This window comes from Thunnus maccoyii, chromosome 2 (assembly GCF_910596095.1).
Source record: "Thunnus maccoyii chromosome 2, fThuMac1.1, whole genome shotgun sequence".
Classification (NCBI taxonomy): domain Eukaryota; kingdom Metazoa; phylum Chordata; class Actinopteri; order Scombriformes; family Scombridae; genus Thunnus; species Thunnus maccoyii.
This window is the reverse complement of record NC_056534.1, coordinates 766990-786276: the sequence shown is the minus strand read 5'-3', so window position 1 is coordinate 786276 and position 19287 is coordinate 766990. Positions and strand designations below refer to the sequence as shown.

The 19287-nt window shown below is 39.2% G+C and overlaps 2 protein-coding genes across 5 annotated transcripts in view; both read right to left on the bottom strand.

The window, feature by feature from the left end:
* Positions 1 to 19287, bottom strand: part of LOC121912524 (NACHT, LRR and PYD domains-containing protein 12-like) — a 203536-nt gene that overhangs the window by 144809 nt on the left and 39440 nt on the right. The window lies entirely within an intron of this gene.
* rrbp1b (ribosome binding protein 1b) overlaps positions 320 to 19287 on the bottom strand; it is a 21364-nt gene continuing 2396 nt past the window's right edge. The window contains exons 2-24 of one of the 4 annotated variants that reach the window (XM_042425534.1): positions 17002 to 17647; positions 16715 to 16860; positions 14951 to 15073; positions 14608 to 14760; positions 14041 to 14159; positions 13729 to 13882; positions 13498 to 13594; positions 11601 to 11680; positions 10105 to 10142; positions 9922 to 10008; positions 7856 to 7907; positions 7578 to 7618; positions 5979 to 6066; positions 4787 to 4849; positions 4540 to 4632; positions 3932 to 4003; positions 3220 to 3306; positions 2987 to 3079; positions 2495 to 2566; positions 2310 to 2402; positions 950 to 1033; positions 796 to 864; positions 320 to 702 (exon numbers count right to left, since the gene is read on the bottom strand). In XM_042425534.1, coding sequence (XP_042281468.1) covers positions 664 to 702; positions 796 to 864; positions 950 to 1033; positions 2310 to 2402; positions 2495 to 2566; positions 2987 to 3079; positions 3220 to 3306; positions 3932 to 4003; positions 4540 to 4632; positions 4787 to 4849; positions 5979 to 6066; positions 7578 to 7618; positions 7856 to 7907; positions 9922 to 10008; positions 10105 to 10142; positions 11601 to 11680; positions 13498 to 13594; positions 13729 to 13882; positions 14041 to 14159; positions 14608 to 14760; positions 14951 to 15073; positions 16715 to 16860; positions 17002 to 17620 — 2562 coding nt within the window. In that variant the 5' untranslated portion in view covers positions 17621 to 17647 and the 3' untranslated portion in view covers positions 320 to 663. Of the gene's footprint in view, positions 703 to 795; positions 865 to 949; positions 1034 to 2309; positions 2403 to 2494; positions 2567 to 2986; positions 3080 to 3219; positions 3307 to 3424; positions 3468 to 3931; positions 4004 to 4539; positions 4633 to 4786; positions 4850 to 5978; positions 6067 to 7577; positions 7619 to 7855; positions 7908 to 9921; positions 10009 to 10104; positions 10143 to 11600; positions 11681 to 13497; positions 13595 to 13728; positions 13883 to 14040; positions 14160 to 14607; positions 14761 to 14950; positions 15074 to 16714; positions 16861 to 17001; positions 17648 to 19287 lie in introns of those variants that run through there. The other 3 variants (XM_042425551.1, XM_042425542.1, XM_042425560.1) reach the window with 3 other exon arrangements.

The following is a 19287-nucleotide window of genomic DNA, read 5'->3' as shown; positions in this document are numbered from 1 at the left end:
TCCGCTTGTAAACAGTAACAGTGAGTAGAAGGTGGATCAGCAGGTTGATCTTTAATAACAAACAGCTGGAGGATTCAGAGCCGCTGCTGCTGCTGTTCAGACTGTTGGAGGTCATTGAGTTCTTGTCTCAGACTGACGACACCTGCAGCTGCATTAAAGTGAGGTATGAACCATTTATTGACTCTTTATAGGCTGATTATTGATGATCCGTAGGAGGATTGTGTTTCTCTTCATTGGACTCAACCTAACTGGGAAAAACAGACACGGTCAGCGGGACTTTTTGGTTTGTATGCAGGAATCAGAACAAGAGAAAACAAAACATTTGAATCAAACTTTATTTGTCCTGAAACATCACAGCGAGCAGCAGAAACGCGACGATGTTCAGTAAAAACTCAACATTTTATAAAGCTTCACTGTTACATCTGGTGTTCAGACCTGAAATGTGATTTGTGTGTAAAGCTGCTGAAGCATCGACATCCCAGTGACCTCATGACGCTTCTCAGGACGACATGTTCAACAACAGATAAACCATCCGGATGTGTGTTCACAGTATGTCTGTAACGAGCTCTGACTGTCTCATTAACTGTATGTGTGTGATGTCATCAACTCTGTAACCATAGCAACAAGACAGGAAGGAGATGAAGGCGGTCTAAGGTCGTTGTTTCACACTGACGTCTCCTCCTTCGGCTCCACTGTCACCTCCTGCACAGACAAAACAAGAAGACACCCGGTCACATGGGCTCCACAGGAAGTGATGTCATCATGTCATGAACTAAAAACATGAGGAAGACAAACCTTCGGAGGAGCGGCAGATGTCTGTTCAGCCTCCGCCTGCTGCAGCAGCGCCGACACTTCCTGTCGAGCCTGAAAAACAAACATGACATCATCACGACATCACCGTGACATCATGAGCTCGACTTCCACATGACAGATGTTGAATGTTTCCGACCTGCTGCAGCTCTTTGTCCAGCTGCTGCCGCTGCTCCTGCTCCGACTGCAGCCGCATGCTCACCTGCTGCAGCTGAGACTGCACCTGAAACAGTGAGATACATGTGAACAGGTGGTAATCTGAACACAAGATAATCTGAACATGTGATAATCTGAACACATGACAATCTGAACATGTGATAATCTGAACACATGATAGTCTGAACATGTGATAATCTGAACATGTGTGGTAATCTGAACATGTGATAATCTGAACGTGTGTGGTAATCTGAACATGTGATAATCTGAACGTGTGTGGTAATCTGAACATGTGTGATAATCTGAACGTGATTATCTGAACATGTGTGGTAATCTGAACATGTGATAATCTGAACATGTGTGGTAATCTGAACATGTGATAATCTGAACGTGTGTGGTAATCTGAACATGTGATAATCTGAACATGTGTGGTAATCTGAACATGTGATTATCTGAACATGATAATCTGAACGTGATAATCTGAACGTGTGTGGTAATCTGAACATGTGATAATCTGAACGTGTGTGGTAATCTGAACATGTGTGATAATCTGAACGTGATTATCTGAACATGTGTGGTAATCTGAACATGTGATAATCTGAACATGTGTGGTAATCTGAACATGTGATAATCTGAACGTGTGTGGTAATCTGAACATGTGATAATCTGAACATGTGTGGTAATCTGAACATGTGATTATCTGAACATGATAATCTGAACGTGATAATCTGAACGTGTGTGATAATCTGAACATGTGTGATAATCTGAACATGTGTCGTAATCTGAACATGTGATAATCTGAACATGTGATAGTCTGAACATGTGTGGTAATCTGAACATGTGTGATAATCTGAACATGTGTGATAATCTGAACGTGACAGTATGAACATGTGTGCAATTCTGAACATGTGATAATCTGAACATGTGTGGTAATCTGAACATGTGTGGTAATCTGAACATGTGTTATAATCTGAACACGTGATAATCTGAACATGTGATAGTCTGAACATGTGTGATAATCTGAACATGTGTCGTAATCTGAACATGTGTCGTAATCTGAACATGTGATAATCTGAACATGTGATAATCTGAACATGTGATAGTCTGAACATGTGTGATAATCTGAACATGTGATAATTTGAACATGTGTGATAATCTGAACATGTGATAGTCTGAACATGTGTGATAATCTGAACATTTGATAATTTGAACATGTGTGATAATCTGAGCGTTTGTGATAATCTGAACATGTGATAATTTGAACATGTGTGATAATCTGAGCGTTTGTGATAATCTGAACATGTGATAATCTGAACATGTGTGATAATCTGAGCATGTCGGACCTGAGCGAGCTCCTCACTGCAGCTCTGGGTGATGCTGGCCTCCTCCAGCTGTTTCTCCAGCTGAGCCTCCAGCAGCATCAGCTGCTCCTTCAACTGAGACACAACAAACAAACAAACAAACAAACATCAAACATCTGCAGATTCACTCATTTCTTTAAAAACAGAAGAAGAGTCTGAGGACGGACCTGCTGCGTGTTTTCTGTCTCCATCCTCTTGGAAGCGACTTCGTCTTCCAGCTGCTTCAGCTGATCCAGGACCTGCAGACACCAACATGACATCCAGACACCCGTCAGACGGCCTGATGACACTTGGCAGCTTCGTTGTCTCCTCAGAGACTCAGCGAGATAATGACAGACCCACCTTCGTCTATATATGAACCTGAACCCTGACACTCCTGGTAATCCAGCACAAGGACTCTTTCACCAGCTGATCACGAATCCATCACTCAGGTTGTGTTTAGTCTTTAGTTCTTAGTGACCACTAACTAGTGATTTACTAAATCAGGCTGCACCAAATGTCTCATCTAGTAAACACTTCAGTAATGAGTAAACAGGACTGTAGCTATTTGATTGACAGGTCTTTTCATTTAGGAGCACTGAACATTAAAATGAGAGTTATTCATGTTTACTGAAGCTGTTTAAAGCAACACTATGTAACATCTGCTGAGCTTGTGTCACCTGTTCCTTCTGCTGCTCAGCCTCAGACAGTTTGTTCTTCCAGATGTTTTCTTCTTCTTCAGAGCGTCGCTTTAGAGCCTGAAGCTCCGCCTCCTGTCAGACAAAAAAAAACATGAAAATACAAATGGTTAAGTAACCCTTAGTGCCATTTATAGCCAGATATATAGCCACTGTATAAGATGAAACAGGTTGATGAGTTTGTGTTGATAAAGTTGTGTTAAAGTTTGTCTCACCGTCTCCTGCAGCAGCTTCCTGTTCTGATCAAACTCCGCCTGCAGCTCAGTCTGTTTCTCCTCAGCCTCCTTCAGCCTCGACTGCAGTTGATCACGTGACCAAAAGAAAACACGTCATCACATATCATCACCATAAAAAACACAGAAGTTCCTGAGTTCTATAAAAAATATTCTCAGTTTATGAAAATAACAACATAAACACTACCTGTGTTGTGGAAAAGTTCTTAGAAAATATAAGTTCCAGAGTTCTGAAAAATGTCCCAAAAAATGTTTCAAAGGAAATAGGAACTTGCAGAAACCTTGTACATTCCAGAGTTCCTGTTCCTAAAGTCTTTGTGGGGTCTTGAAAACATTAGAAAAAAGAAAAAACAGTACCTGAGAAGCTTCTTAAAAAAGGTTTATAGAGTTATAGAGTTGCAGAAAAACATAATAAGTTCCTGAAAAAGTACCAGGTAAACATTCCTAAATCTGTGAAGAAACTCCAAAGTTCAGCAGAAAAGTAAATTCTTTGTGAGTTTCAAAAAAATGTTCCCAACGTTTGGGAGAACTTCTTGAGTTCCTGAAAAATGTTTCAAGTTCACAATTTCTTAGCTGCTGTCAGCTCTTGGTACTTTGTACTGCCAGGAAAAGTTTCTGAATACTGATAAAAAAAAGATCCCAACCTCACAATGACACTGACAGTTGTTTGATCAGACCAGCTGTGTGTTTTTACCTCAGATTGAGGGCTCTCTTCTTGGCTTTTAGTCTCCTGAACTTTCTGGGTAAAAAGTTCCAACCAGTCACTCTGCAGAAGAAACACACATCCTGTTAACACACTGCTGCTGCTGCTGCTGCCTGCTGGACTGGTCAAGCCCAGTGTCATGACTGTCAGGTTGCTGGAGCTTTTTACACAGAGATAACACAATGAAACATAACAGTATTTTAATTATTTTGTGATTTAACTGATCAGAATCATCTCAGTTTTTAATTTTGAAAGAACACCTGAGGGCGGTCACATGTTTGCGGACATAGTGGAAAGTCATGTGGTCATGGGGCGGCTGGGGCTCAGGAGGTAGAGCCACAGCAGTCCACCCGTCGGAAGATCGGAAGTTTGATCCCCAGCTCCTCCAGTCCACATGTTGAAGGCTGATGTGTGATCATGTGGGTGAATGTGGCTTATAGTACTTTGACTGGTCAGCAGACTAGACAGGCGCTATATAAATGTAGCCGCCCGTTTACCATTTACCATTCATGTGACCCTCCTTGCTCATGGGCACTTTAACACTGTTGCTGTAGGGATCAAACCTGTGAGCTCAGAGTGACAGGACAAAGCTAACCGACCTGCTCCGCCTCCACAGAGACACCCGGGAACAGAACTTGCAGCGACGCCTGGAAGTCCGAACGCAGGGACGCAAACCTGGACTCAGCTTCAGTCTGAACACACACATAAAAATATTTATTTCTTACAGCGTGCTCTCAGTTCAACAAAGGTCTGCTGTGTTCTGATATTCAGGTGTTTGTATCTTTAATAAAGATAAATAAATTTGCAGGTGTTTAATTAAGACATAAGCAGCAGTTTGTCACTGACCAGCGCTGCTTTAAGCTCCGCCTCTCTCTGCTCTGCGGTCGCCGCCGATTTCTCCTGCAGCTCCTGAAGAACCAAAAACTCATCACTGAATTTAATTTAATTTCCAAAACTCATGAGCAACTATTTTAAAAGGAAAAACAAATGGGGAAGAAGTACAGTAGTAATAAACTAATAAAAATAAAGACGAGCATCAGAATGATTAAAACAAAAAAACAAGAATCATGAGGAGAGTTAGAAAATTTAATCTGAATTCAGAGTTTTGTTCACACCAAGGAAAACATTTGAGTTATAACTCTTTTTTTTTTATTCTGGCTTTTATTCTGAAATAACTTTTTTCCAGAGCTTTGAGAAAAAACTTGTGAAGGTCTTGAAAATGTTTTTGTTTCTGTAAAATATTCTCTAATTTTGTTTGTTTATAAACAAAAAAAAGAGAAAAAAAAACATCTGTTTCGGATCAAGTTTCCAATATTCAAGAAAAAAAAAAAGAGTTTCTGTAAAAGTTCCTAAAAATAAATCCTAAAAAGTTTTGAGATTCTAAAAAAAAGTTCCTGAGTTCTTTAAATATATTATTGAGTTCCTGAAGAAGAGTTTTTGAAGTTCTTAAACAAGTATCCGGATGCTGATAAAAGTTCTTGAGTTCATGAAAAAAAATTCAAAAGTTTCACACACATTTAACATTTTATTTCTAAAACAAGCTACAGAGTTCCTGAAACTTCATCTATTACTGAAAAAGGTTTAAGTACCAAGAAAAGTTCCTATATACATGAGGAAATTCAAAAGTGCAGCAGAAAAGTTCAGAGTTTCTGTAAAAGTTTTGGAGTTTCAAAAAACTTATCTTGAGGGAAAATATTTGAGTTTCTAAAACAATTTCTTGACATCTGGAAGGAAAATACTGTTAAAAAGTTTCTGAGCTCACGCACATTTGCCCACAACGACACTTTTTAATTCTGACTTTATTTATAAAAATTTTGGGGCGATTTTAAAAAATATTTCACTGAATGAAACTTCGACAGCATGACTCGCTCTAAATTATTAAGCTATTAAGACTTTTCTGACAATTAATTGATTTTATGGCTTTAATTTTTACATTATACTCAGAACTTTTTTTTTATTCCAGGATTTGGACATAATAATATCTTATCATCAGGTTATATTACACTATAAGAAGTGAGTTCCTGTTAATTGGACTCACGTTGCCGTGGTTACGGGCCTGTTGCAGCTCCTCTCTGAGCTGCTGCAGTTCTTCCTCCAGACGCAGCAGCTGAGAGTCTTCCTCCAGACTGAAAACCACAAACATGACAAAAATCAACACGACGACTGACAGAGAGTTTTCAGCTAAATGCTTCATTAAATTAAAAGACTTTTTTTAGGCATTTTAGATCAATTAAACCGGAAAAAAACATTTTAGTTTTATTCGTAACAATCCTGTGAAGTCACACAAATGTCTCATGTTTATTGACTTTATATTATTCTCTATTTGATTCATGGATAAATACATATAAATACACCTCCAATCTTCATAAACTTTATTTGCTACAAAAATGATTTGTAAGTTATAACTACAGTTTCAGACATTATAGAGAGTGCAACCACTAGCCAGCACGGCGGACTGGAAATCAGAAAACCCACCCTCGCAAAAGCACCGGCTGAACGAACTTTCATCATTACTGCACACCAGAGAAGATTCTGCACAACGTCTGAAGCATATAACAGAATATGAGGCTCATTTTTAACACTTCTCCCTTCAATTATTCCTCTCAGTTAAAACATGTCGATCTATCCCATGTTACATCTTACTACGTCTTTCTGTTTGTCTCAAATAAGGACCGAGTGTTTAAACTCCAACAGTTGTTTTGTGGTTGTAAAAAAATGTGTCAAAAGTACTTGTAAATGTCCATGTGCATTGTAAGATTGGCAACTTTCTCGAACTCTAACGAGGCGTCCGTCCTGCTGTTAAGGCTCATAACACGTAACCGCTGGGCGACCTGGACCCTCCCTCTCTCCCCATCACTCCTTCAGGGTTAGCCTAACCCTAACCCCTAACCCAAAAACAAAGAACCTTCTTTCAGTATATGACATGAATATTCATCAGATACGTGTGTTTATATATAAACTCTACCATCATCATCAGCAACTTCCTCAACTTCATTCTCATAATACTCAACAGGAGGGTCGTCTGAAACACTCCTCAGATAATTATTTATGATGTATTTATACTTTATTCTTTTTCACCATGTCGTTCCTCATATATTTCTTTGTTTTTATTCTGGTTCTTCTTGTTGTATTTTTGTTATATTTTCCTAAATTATGTTCTGTTGTATCAGCCTGCGGCTTCTTGGCGTCTCCTGACGCATCTTTTATTTGTATTATCTGGATTTTATGCGCGTGCAAATAAAATAAAGACATTAGAAATAAACATATTTACTATTTACACATGGAATTTTAATCTATAATCCAGACGTTGAGTCTCCAGCAGGTCGCTGAATTTAAAATGTCGATTATCAAACACATCAAACCCAAAATTCATCTCACAGCTCAAAAAGCCTCTTTCATCGATTCATATTGGTTTACATGTTAATATTTCTTCATATATTATATGTAGGACACAGCAGGACATACATACATGCACTCAATATGTAGTTGTATATTCTCTCTATCTATTACTGTTGCTTTTTACTCATTTAAATATTTCCTTTTTTCTCTTACTGCATTGTCGAGGAGCTGAAACCTGAGAATGACATATAACAGTAAAGAAACTTGAACTTCACTCGACTTGTTTAAGTGTTTTTACCTTTCAAACGGCTGCTCGGACTCTGTCTCACTTCCTGATCCCTGCAGAGAAGAAGAAGAAGAAGAAGAAGAAGAAGAAGAAGAAGAAGAGCAGATAATATGTGAATGTTTTTCATATGTTTATTTTTAATTTATTGTACAAATCCACTTTTTTTCCTGCAGACTGTTGGTTGTGTTTAAGGACAATCTGACATTTGAGTCTCAGCTGCTTAAGAACAATGTTTAAATGTTTCACTGATTCGTATATAGTCAGCTAGCGTTGTGGATTTGTTTACGTACGTCTTTCTGCGTCTGATCGCCTGCTGTTGCTTCCACGTCGACTTCCTTCAGTCTGAGGACACAAAGAAGAAAAAAACATCATGAAATCTGTTTTTAGTTAAAGGTTTATTATGCAGGATTTTCCTACAAATCAATGTATAGAATCATACAACAGTAATCCCTCTCACTCATCACTGATGACCCACTAAAAGTGTGTGTCTGTATGTATCTGCCTGTATTTTTGTCAGGGCTGCTCGCTCTCTTCATTCACTGTCTAGCTCGCTCGACCACCGCTGCTCTCTCTCTCTCTCTCTCTCTATGGTGTCGTTGAGCCGGGGGGGAGGGGCCAACTTTGAATGTTGTTTACAAACAGCAACCAATGAATCCTGCATAGTATGCCTTTAAAGAACGTGTTCAGCTACTTGGAGAGTGTAGTCTAAGCTAACAGTTACTCTGCATTAAATGAAGCTATCCCTCAGAGAAATGTAGCTAGCTAAGCTACAGCAACACAGCAACAGTGGTTTGCTTCATCAAAGCTACTTTTGCGTTTTTTATTTTATTAATATCATATTTTATGTGATTGTAGTTTTAAAAAATTGTATTTTTATTAGGCCTACGCTGTACTATCTACATAAATTTCAAGCAAACAGTTTTGGCTAATCACCATACTTTGGTTTTGTAGAGAATAAAGAGAGAAAAGAGAATGTAAACTTTTCCTCTATTCTAGTTAGTGTTAGTGTTAGTTAGTATTAGTTAGTGTTAGTTAGCATCAGTAGTTAGTGTTAGTGTTAGTTAGTATTAGTGTTAGTTAGTGTTAGTTAGCATTAGTTAGCATTAGTAGTTAGTGTAAGTTAGTGTAAGTTAGTATTAGTTAGTGTTAGTGTTAGTTAGTATTAATTAGTGTTAGTTAGTGTTAGTATTAGTTAGTGTTAGTTAGTATTAGTTAGCATTAGTTAGCGTTAGTTAGCATCAGTAGTTAGTGTAAGTTAGTGTAAGTTAGTATTAGTTAGTGTTAGTGTTAGTTAGTATTAATTAGTGTTAGTTAGTGTTAGTATTAGTTAGTGTTAGTTAGTATTAGTTAGCATTAGTTAGCGTTAGTTAGCATCAGTAGTTAGTGTAAGTTAGTGTAAGTTAGTATTAGTTAGTGTTAATTAGTATTAGTTAGTGTTAGTATTAGTTAGTGTTAGTATTAGTTAGTATTAGTTAGTGTTAGTTAGTGTTAGTTAGTATTAATTAGTGTTAGTTAGTATTAGTTAGCATTAGTTAGCGTTAGTTAGCATTAGTTAGTGTTAGTTAGCATCAGTAGTTAGTGTAAGTTAGTGTAAGTTAGTATTAGTTAGTGTTGGTATTAGTTAGTGTTAGTTAGTATTAGATAGCATTAGTTAGCATTAGTTAGCATTAGTTAGCATTAGTTAGCGTTAGTTAGCATCAGTAGTTAGTGTAAGTTAGTGTAAGTTAGTATTAGTTAGTGTTAGTATTAGTTAGCGTTAGCATTAGTTAGTGTTAATTAGCATTCGTAGTTAGTATTAGTTAGTGTTAGTTAGCGTTAGTTAGCGTTAGTTAGCATTAGTTAGCGTTAGTTAGCGTTAGTTAGCATTAGTTAGTATTAGTGTTACTTCTCCATCTCTTCCCTCCTAATATGTATTTGATTATTTATTTTAGTTTGTGTTTTCAGTTAAATTCGTGTATTTTGTCGTACAGCCATGGCGACTCCTTCAGGATCTATTCTCTCCGTCCTTACAGGTTCCGTCTGCCGTCTCTCCATCAGTAAACTCAGCTGATGTGTCTGTTTTCCTGCAGCAGCTTCTGTCAGCTACACATGTACAATTTGTGCGTGTGTGGCGTCGGCGTCACGTACTGATCCTCAGCAGATTTGTTTCTGTCTGAGCTGCAGAAATGCTTGATGGGAAAATGTAGCTTGTGCGGCTGCTACTGCACTACCTGATCAATACTGAAAATGCTGTTTGATTCAGAAAACAGCGACGCTGCTGAGAAATGGAACAACACTGCACACTATAAACACATCAGTTCAGCTCTCAGCAGATTCACTGAGCTTCTTCTCTGTTTCCACTTCCTGTGGTTCTCACCTCTGTGACGTCATCAGCTGTAGCTCCTCCTTCAGCCGGCTGAGCTCCGCCTCCAGAGCGCCGACCTGCTCGTCCCTGCGTCGCACGCTGACGGGAGAGTCATACAGGAAGTCACTCGTCAGTCCGTCACACATTTACACTCAGTTATTGTTTCAATAATGTGAAAGCAGAAAAGTTTCATACTCGTTCTTCAGCTGCTCCACTTCAGCCGAGCTCAGCACCTGCAGACACACACACGGGTCGGGTTTCTGACTGTCGACGTTCACCAGAGCTGAACTCTGCTTCACGTCTGTGAGTCAATCGTTCGTTTGAAATGAGACGATTTCAGTCCGAAATTTCACTACTGTTATATTTTACAGGTACCTGTTGGTTCTTCTACAGTATAAATTCCTTTCAGATTGTTGTCTCCTCGTACCTCCGTGTACGAATCAGTACTTACTGTGAAACAGTTACACAGTCCGTCGGATAGAATCACGACATGACACGCAATCTAAAGTGTCAATAAATTTTATTTAAAGGTTCCCTCTGGAGTTTTTGGCCACTAGTAGCGCTGTGGAGCAATGCTTTCACAGGTGGGGTCCTGTTTTATTTGTTCTCGTGCACGAGCGCAACAATACAGCAACCAAGGCAGAGAAGAAGAAGAAGACTGGTGACAAGTAAACAATGCAGGAAGGAAGGAAATGAATTCAACATGTTCTGGTGAGAAACACTGAATGTAAACAGATTAAAAGTCACAGAGCAGCTTTAAGGTTTTTCCCTCCTTTAAACTAACAATGATGATTAAAGTGTCCAGCAGGTGGAGCAGTTTAACTACGTCAGATCAGCTGTAACATCAGCACATAATCAGATATTCTGTCTGCTGACAGCTAGTTTAACGTAACTTTCCTCCGAGCAAACGTTACGTCACTGTTTCAGTAAACATCACACAGATTCCTGTGAGTAGTGTTATTTTATTTGCGTTCAATGTGACATTTTAAACACAGGAAAAGATGTCTGTCCTCAATAAATTTACAATCATGTGTCATTGATCATCTCTGTCACTGTTACTGTTTAACTTATGTTGCCTTGTTGATTTGCACTGTTTCTATAATGAGTAAAAAATTATTCTCAATTATGTATTTACATGTTAATTAACTAAAACCATATTCATTATGCTGCTTTTCCTTCTGTAAGTGCTGTGGCTGTAATATAATGCAATATTATATATATTTGTATATTTATTCATTGTGTATATTTGTAAATATTTTAATTATATAATCAAATTGGAACTCAAGCTTGAAGAAGCTCGACTCAACCCTCAGATCAGAGTTTTATTGGTGCACAATAACGGAGTTTACCTTAAAAATAATATTAATCAATCACTCTCTCCAGGATTTCAGTTTTGTGTGATTATTGGCGCCAAAAATGTTTGATTTTGGTACAATTTGTGATGCTGTATGAGCTCTTATTGCAGTGAAATTGTAGGAATTGGGGAAAAAAAATTGCAATCAAAGGAAAATAATGTGATTTTTTAAAAACTGCTACCAATGAAGAGTCATATGTAATGACTTCCTTGGATAAAAAGCATCCTGCAGATCACAGAAACAACTATGTTTCAGGTCTAATGTTTAACATGAGAACCATGGGCTCAGAGTTATGTAAATAACTGCCTGACATCCTGTTTCATCGGGACACGTTACCTGGACTGCAGCCTGGCTCTCCAGCTGGGCCTTCAGCTCCTGCAGCTCAGTCTCTCTGGACGCCAGCGCCCCCTGCAGCTCTGAGGAACAAACAGCAGAGACATTTAACAGACCATAATGTTCCTGTCTGCGCTCTGAAGCGACGGCTGCTCGCCGTTCATTTCTGTTTCTTTTTCATGTCGGTGTCGAATTTTTCTGACAAAAACAGAACCTCAAACAGCTCGAAGGAAAAACAAAACATAATATTCATCAAACCTTTCTGCTCATGTTCTTCAGTTAGCATTAGTTAGCGTTAGTTAGCATTAGTTAGCGTTAGTTAGTGTTAGTTAGCTTTAGTTAGCGTTAGTTAGTGTTAGTTAGTGTTAGTTAGCTTTAGTTAGCATTAGTTAGCGTTAGTTAGTGTTAGTTAGCTTTAGTTAGCGTTAGTTAGTGTTAGTTAGCTTTACTTAGCGTTAGTTAGTGTGAGTTAGCGTTAGTTAGAGTTAGTGTTAGTTAGCATTAGTTAGCGTTAGTTAGTGTTAGTTAGCTTTAGTTAGCGTTAGTTAGTGTTAGCGTTAGTTAGAGTTAGTGTTAGTTAGTGTTAGTTAGCTTTAGTTAATGTTAGTTAGCATTGGTTAGTATTAGTGTTAGTTAGTGTGAGTTAGCGTTAGTTAGCATTGATTAGTATTAGTTAGTGTTAGTTAGTGTGAGTTAGCGTTAGTTAGAGTTAGTGTTAGTTAGCATTAGTTAGAGTTAGCATTGGTTAGTATTAGTGTTAGTTAGCGTTAGTTAGCATTAGTTAGCATTGATTAGTATTAGTTAGTGTTAGTTAGTGTGAGTTAGCGTTAGTTAGTGTTAGTGTTAGTTACCATTAGTTAGAGTTAGTTAGCATTGGTTAGTATTAGTGTTAGTTAGCGTTAGTTAGTGTTAGTTAGTGTTAGTTAGTGTTAGTTAGCTTTAGTTAGCATTAGTTAGCATTGATTAGTATTAGTTAGTGTTAGTTAGCATTAGTTAGCGTTAGTTAGTGTGAATTAGCGTTAGTTAGAGTTAGTGTTAGTTAGCATTAGTTAGCATTAGTTAGTGTTAGTTAGCTTTAGTTAATGTTAGTTAGCATTGATTAGTATTAGTTAGTGTTAGTTAGTGTGAGTTAGCGTTAGTTAGAGTTAGTGTTAGTTAGCATTAGTTAGCGTTAGTTAGCATTGGTTAGTATTAGTGTTAGTTAACGTTAGTTAGCATTAGTTAGCATTAGTTAGCATTGATTAGTATTAGTTAGTGTTAGTTAGTGTGAGTTAGCGTTAGTTAGAGTTAGTGTTAGTTAGCATTAGTTAGCGCTAGTTAGCATTGGTTAGTATTAGTGTTAGTTAACGTTAGTTAGCATTAGTTAGCATTAGTTAGCATTGATTAGTATTAGTTAGTGTTAGTTAGTGTGAGTTAGCGTTAGTTAGAGTTAGTGTTAGTTAGCATTAGTTAGCGTTAGTTAGCATTGGTTAGTATTAGTGTTAGTTAGCTTTAGTTAGCATTAGTTAGCATTGATTAGTATTAGTTAGTGTTAGTTAACGTTAGTTAGAGTTAGTTAGTATTGGTAAGTATTAGTTAGCTTTAGTTAGTGTTAGTTAGCGTTAGTTAGAGTTAGTTAGCGTTAGAATTACTTAGCATTTATCTCCCAAACATACTTTTTTTTTTCTCACCTTTTGTTTTGCGTTTTTTTTCTTTATGATTTTAAAAAATGTCCATTGTTATTTTCTTTTCATTTTGTCTTGATATGTTTTGTATGTACTTTGTGTTAAGGAAGAGCAGCTGTCGCCTAGTATAATGGATAATCAACTCAAGTCAACAAACATACCTGACATCATTCATACCAAACCAAATAAACACACCAATAACATTGATTAAGCCGCATGTTAACAGAAACACTGACCGCTGACAGCTGCACCTTCCTGCTGCGATGCTCCGAGCTCCAAACACACTTCCTGCAGCCGCTGCTGCAGAGCACGCTCAGTGTCTGCATGGACCAGCTGCAGACAGACAGACGGACACAGGTCACTTCCTGTTTACAGCAGCTCTACTGTCAGGTTGGTTGTTGACATAGAGACAGTTTGGAGAATAACAGTAAGCTTGAACTGATGAGTTTTTCTTCTGGGGGTCTGACCTGGACCTGGGCCAGCTCCTTCTCAGCAGCGGCCATCTTGGCCTCCAGGCTGATCCTGCGCTCCTCGTCGGCCCGCAGAGCGTCAGAGCGCTCGGACAGCTCGCGACCCAGACGGACGCAGTCCTGCCGGAGCCGGGCCAGCTCGGCGTTCTGCCTGCAGGGAGACAACCAGATCTCAGCAGATCACAGACGGTGCTGCAGCATCACTTTCAGCTCAGTTCATGTTAACTCTATAGAAGAAGGTAATGGTGGCGTAACAGCACGGCGAAGTTAGAGCTCATGGGTACTTTATTGACCTGACCCTTGTGTTACCTGCTCTCGGCCTGGCTGGTCGCCTGGTTCAGGGCATCTCGGAGGATGGAGTTCTCCTGCTGCAGTCGGGCCAGCTGGGCGTTGGGTCCGTTCTCCAGCTGTTCCTGTAGACTCCCGATCTGTCCGAGTTTAACATCCAGTTAACTAAACACGTCACACAACCTGACAGCGTGTCAGGCCTGTTATTTAAAACCATTATTAAAACAGCTGTGGAGGGAAATATTCAGATTTTATGTCATTTTAATGTTTAGCATTCAGAGACCTGGGGGAGAAGACCTGTGACTTGAAATAACATTCAAGGACTTCAGACTTGCTTTAAGCTGCTGACAATCACCTCCAGGAAATTACAATTTTGTGATCAAAATAATTAACGCAAATTCAAGAAATCTCCACGATATTTGCAAGAGCTTGCCAGTTTTGCCAATTCCCGCAATTTTACCGCAATAAGAGCACATAAAACATTGCAAACTGTATCGCAATAAACATTTCTGGCCTCAATAATCACAATAAAACTCAGTGACATCCTGGAGAGACTGAGTAAAGACCTCAACATTAGCTAAACCAAACCTTCTGGTTGAGCTGCTGGGTTTGTTTCAGGTGTTCCTGGTCAGCAGTCTGCATTTTGGCCTTCAAGGTGTCGACCTCCTGACCCCGAGCACCAAGCTCCGCCTTCAGACGGGCCTCCAAAGACGCCATCTTGGATTTCTCTGCACCAAGTTCCTGAAGAAAGAAACACAGCGAGTATGAAGAAGACATTCATATGATGAACAGTTTGAAGATAAAAGACCTGATAATACTAATTTGTGTTATTTAGTTGATGTCTTTGTCATCATTTTGTCCAAGCCAACAGATATGAAGTAATAAACTTCACAGAGATCAGATGATTCAGTCTGAATGCCGCCAGGTTCACCTTGCTGAGCTCTCGGAGGCGACTCTTGGCGGCGGCGGCGTCCTCCTGCTGAGCCGCCAGCAGCTTCTCTTTCTCCTCCAGCTGCTTCTTCAGAGCGGACAGCGGGTCTCCTCTCTGGCTGGCCTGAACGAAGACATATTTAAAGGATTTACAGATGTGGAAAAGATCACTTCATGTGTTCATTTCTGTCTGATTGATGGTCTAAATTAACAGCAGCTAGTGTTGAATGGAAGGTGAAGGGAACAATTCCCATGCATCAGTCTATGGTCACAACATGTAAATAAATAAATAAATAATAAATAACGCCAGTGTTACTCATGAAGAGTTCAATTATCAGACTGAAAGGATATTTAGAGTTGAGCTGTGACTGTATGAGAGGATGGTCGGTCATTTATAGTTAATAGTTTATAGTTAAGTAGTTCATACTTAAAATAGTGACTAGTGATGTGAAGCAGATATGTTTGATTATCAGACGATGACATATTTAGCACAAGGTTATCAGGAAAATACAAGACGCAGTCATAATTAGCTCTTGAATAATTACCTGAACAGAATTTACAAGTTGGAAACTGGTAAATATGACAACATCCATGTGATATGACATTTGAAAATGCTAATTTTCCATTCCCAGTGGCTGAATTATTCAGCTGTGAGACTTAAGATGAGTCAGTCAATGTATCAGCGGCTAACGTTAGCTACTGACATTAGCTGGAGAACTGTTTACTAACTGCATCAGTGTGTACTCAGCTAGCTGCTAACGTTAGCTACTGACATTAGCTGTAGAACTGTTTACTAACTGCGTCAGTGTGTACTCAGCTAGCTGCTAACGTTAGCTACTGACATTAGCTGGAGAACTGTTTACTAACTGCGTCAGTGTGTACTCAGCTAGCTGCTAACGTTAGCTGCTAGCTGGTGAAAAATGTTGTGATAGTATTTGTGTACCTGTTGTGTATGCTGCACATGTGCTAACTGCTAATTCTGTATTATTTAGCGAATGTACAAGCAACTAACATTAGCTAGTAAAAATAATAAGTAAAAACAAAAAGGCAGACTGCTAACACCGGGTGGTGAATGTGTTATCTGCAAGTACTGCAAGTATCTGTCAGTACTTTCTAGCTGCTAATACCTGGTAAATACATTAAGTGTTAATATTCAGTCCCTCCAGGAAATTGCAATTTTACAATCAGAATAATTAACACAAATTCAAGAAAGAGTCCGTAATTTTGCTAAATTACAGCAACTTTTTTGCATGAAATGGAAAAATGAACAGACACTTGTGATTTGGACCAATCGTGGCGTTTGGTGTGGTGGTAACTGACGTCATCACAGCATTCAGCAAGGATTCCATAGCACTGCCATGGCCCGCGCCCAGTCACTACAGAACTTTACCAGTTTTCCCAGTTCTGACGTGTGTGTGTGCCAATTTTCATGAGTTTTTGAGCATCCAAAGCCTCTCAACAATGCAACCGCGTAGTTGTTGTTTCTGTGGATGCTTTTTATCCAGGGAAGTCATTAAATATGACTCTTCATTGGTAGTTTTTAAAAAAATCACATTTTCCTTTGCTTGCAATTTTTCCCAATTTCCACAAAGCCACTGCAAAATCAAACACTTTTGGCCTCAATAATCACACAAGAACTGTGAAATCCTGGAGTAACGGAGAGATTATTCCATGAACTAACTTTAACTAGTGTGCTGTTTGTGTTCTGTGTCAGTACTTGCTAGCCGCTAATGTTAGCTGTTAGCTGGTGTTATTGTTTATTTACCAGCTGCCAGGTGTCGCCGGTCTTCTTTCTCAGGACCTCCATGAGTTTGTGCGTCTCATCGTCGCTGAGCGTCACGTTGGACACGGCGGACATCAGCTCGCCGTACGGCAGCGACGAGGAGGCGTCTGCAGAGCTGGAGACCGACGCTACAGGATGGAAAAAGCACCTTCTGTTTTAATTTGACAGAACTTAATTCAAGAGCAACATGGAACTTTTGCAGCAACTACAGAAACGATTGTAAGGAAGTTTTGTTAACGATGTCAGTTAACGTGTTCCTGTTCGCTCACCCGTCTCAGGTTTGTTCTTGGATTTCTTCTTCTTGCTCGAGGTTTCTTTGGGTTCTTCAGTTTTGGCGGCAATCGGTTCAGTGACGACATTCACCGCAGCGACGTCCACCACCGGGGCGACAGCCATGACCAGCACTTCCTTAGCAACGGTTTCCATGACGGCAGCTGTCTCCACCTTGGCCGACTTCTTCTTCTTCTTCTTCTCCTTTGGTGAGGGGGCTGAGGGAGGCTCGGCAGTGGCGGGTTCCGGTTCTGGTTCTGGTTCAGGTGTTGGTAGGGGTTCAGGCTCTGCGGCAGGTTCAGGGTCAGATTCCGGCTCGGTGCAGGTCACCACCACCGGCTCCTCGCCGCCGTCGCTGCCTGGTTCAGAGGGTTTCCCGTCCTGCCGGTCCTCCTTCTTCTTGGCTTTGCTTTTCTTCTCTGAGATCTTGTCCTTCTTCTTCTTCTCTCCTCTCTGGGTCTGAGCGTGGACGAGCTGGCGCCGCTGTTTGGCCAGCGCCTCCTCGTACGACGTCTCCTTCATGGACAGCGTGGAGACGAGGACGATGGCCACCGCCGAGATGACCATGAAGCCTCCAAAGACCATGAAGCCCAGAGTTTGCGGGTCGGAGACGTCCATGACTGATCAGAGTGTCTGACAGGAAGTCTGCGGGACAAACAGGAAGAACATCACGACAATCATCCGACGACAGGAAACACTTTGAAGATATTCAGACGTTTGTGTTTCCACTCAGCTTTTCATGTGCAAACTGAAGATGCAAATAAAACAGTTGAGCTGCAGCGATAAGTCGATTAATCGATCAGTTGCCAAGTATTAAATTAATCACCGACTATTCTGATAATCTATTGATTGTTTTGAGTCATTTATTAAGAAAAAAAAAGTCCAAATTCTCTGATTGCAGTTTCTTAAATGTGAATATTTTCTGGTTTCTTTTGTCTCTGTAACAGTAAACTGAAGATCTTTGATGACGTCGTCTTTGGGAAACACTGATCAACATTTTTCACCATTTTACAGATCAAACGACTGATCGATCAATCGAGAAAATGATCGACAGCTTAATCAATAATGAAAATGATAGTTGCAACCCTACACTTAATGAGATGAAGAGCATCATGTATCCTCTATGAGAAGAACACTGAGCTGTTTATTTATAAAGCCGTCATAAATAAGCTGCTGTTTTATTGATCATCCCGTCAGTGAGAAAATGTTTTATCCTCCAAAACATTTAAAGATTCTGTTGAACGATGTTTTATTTAATGAAGGTTCTTGTTTTTCTTAATCGTGACTGCTTTGTTTCTGTGTAACGTATTTATTTTACTGTCTTCTTCTTTGTGTTTTATGTATTTTGTAAGTCATTTGTCTTGTGTTTGTGTTGTATTTGTGCTCTGTATGTGGTTGTTTTGGTTGCGTATTTGCAGGGTATCCTCTGCTAAAATAAAGGCGATCTGTCTATTTATTTATCTATCTATCTATTGTATCACAAATCAATAACTCTGAATGAAACAGGAGAGCTGAACATCCAGGAGACGAGTTATGAGCAGAAATAATCTCGCTGGACGTCTTTACTCTGAACTCTTTGTGTTCGTATTGATTTTTTTCTCGGCGTTTGTTTACCTGCTGATCGCCGGCTGGAGGTCAAAGTTCAGCTGAGTGTTCAGCAGAACGTCAACGGTTAAAACTGAAGGCTCATTCAGTCAATTCTATTTAAACTAAACACGCTTCAATGTATTTATATTAAACATGATATGATGCAGTATACTCGTTCCAGCTTTCTGATGATCAATTGATCCACAGACAGGAAATTAACTGGCAGCTACATATTCTGACAATCAATTAATCATTTATGTCATTTATCAAGTAAAAGTGTTTCTAAAATGTTTAATGTTTTCTCAAATTTTCTGCTTTTCTCTGTTTTTATCTATTTATATCTTTGGACGTTTGATTGGACAAAACATTTGACATTTTATAGACTAAACGATGAACTGATTTACATTATTATTAAATAACTGATCGATCATCGTTAGCTGCAGTTATTCAGAAAGACTCTTTAAACCTTCTGGATCAAAAAATATTCTGTTTGTTGCATCAAGAAAAAGATTTTTAACCTGCTGTGATGAAATGAAGTCGGCTACTAACTTTACTGTATGTTTGTTATCTATTAATCTGTTAATCTGATAATTGCAATAAATATCACAGTTAAACTCTTCAAACCCAAAGATGTTGAGTTTTCACCTCTGAGACTCTGCAGAGACGAATGTTTGATAAGTTTACTAGAAAAAGACTCA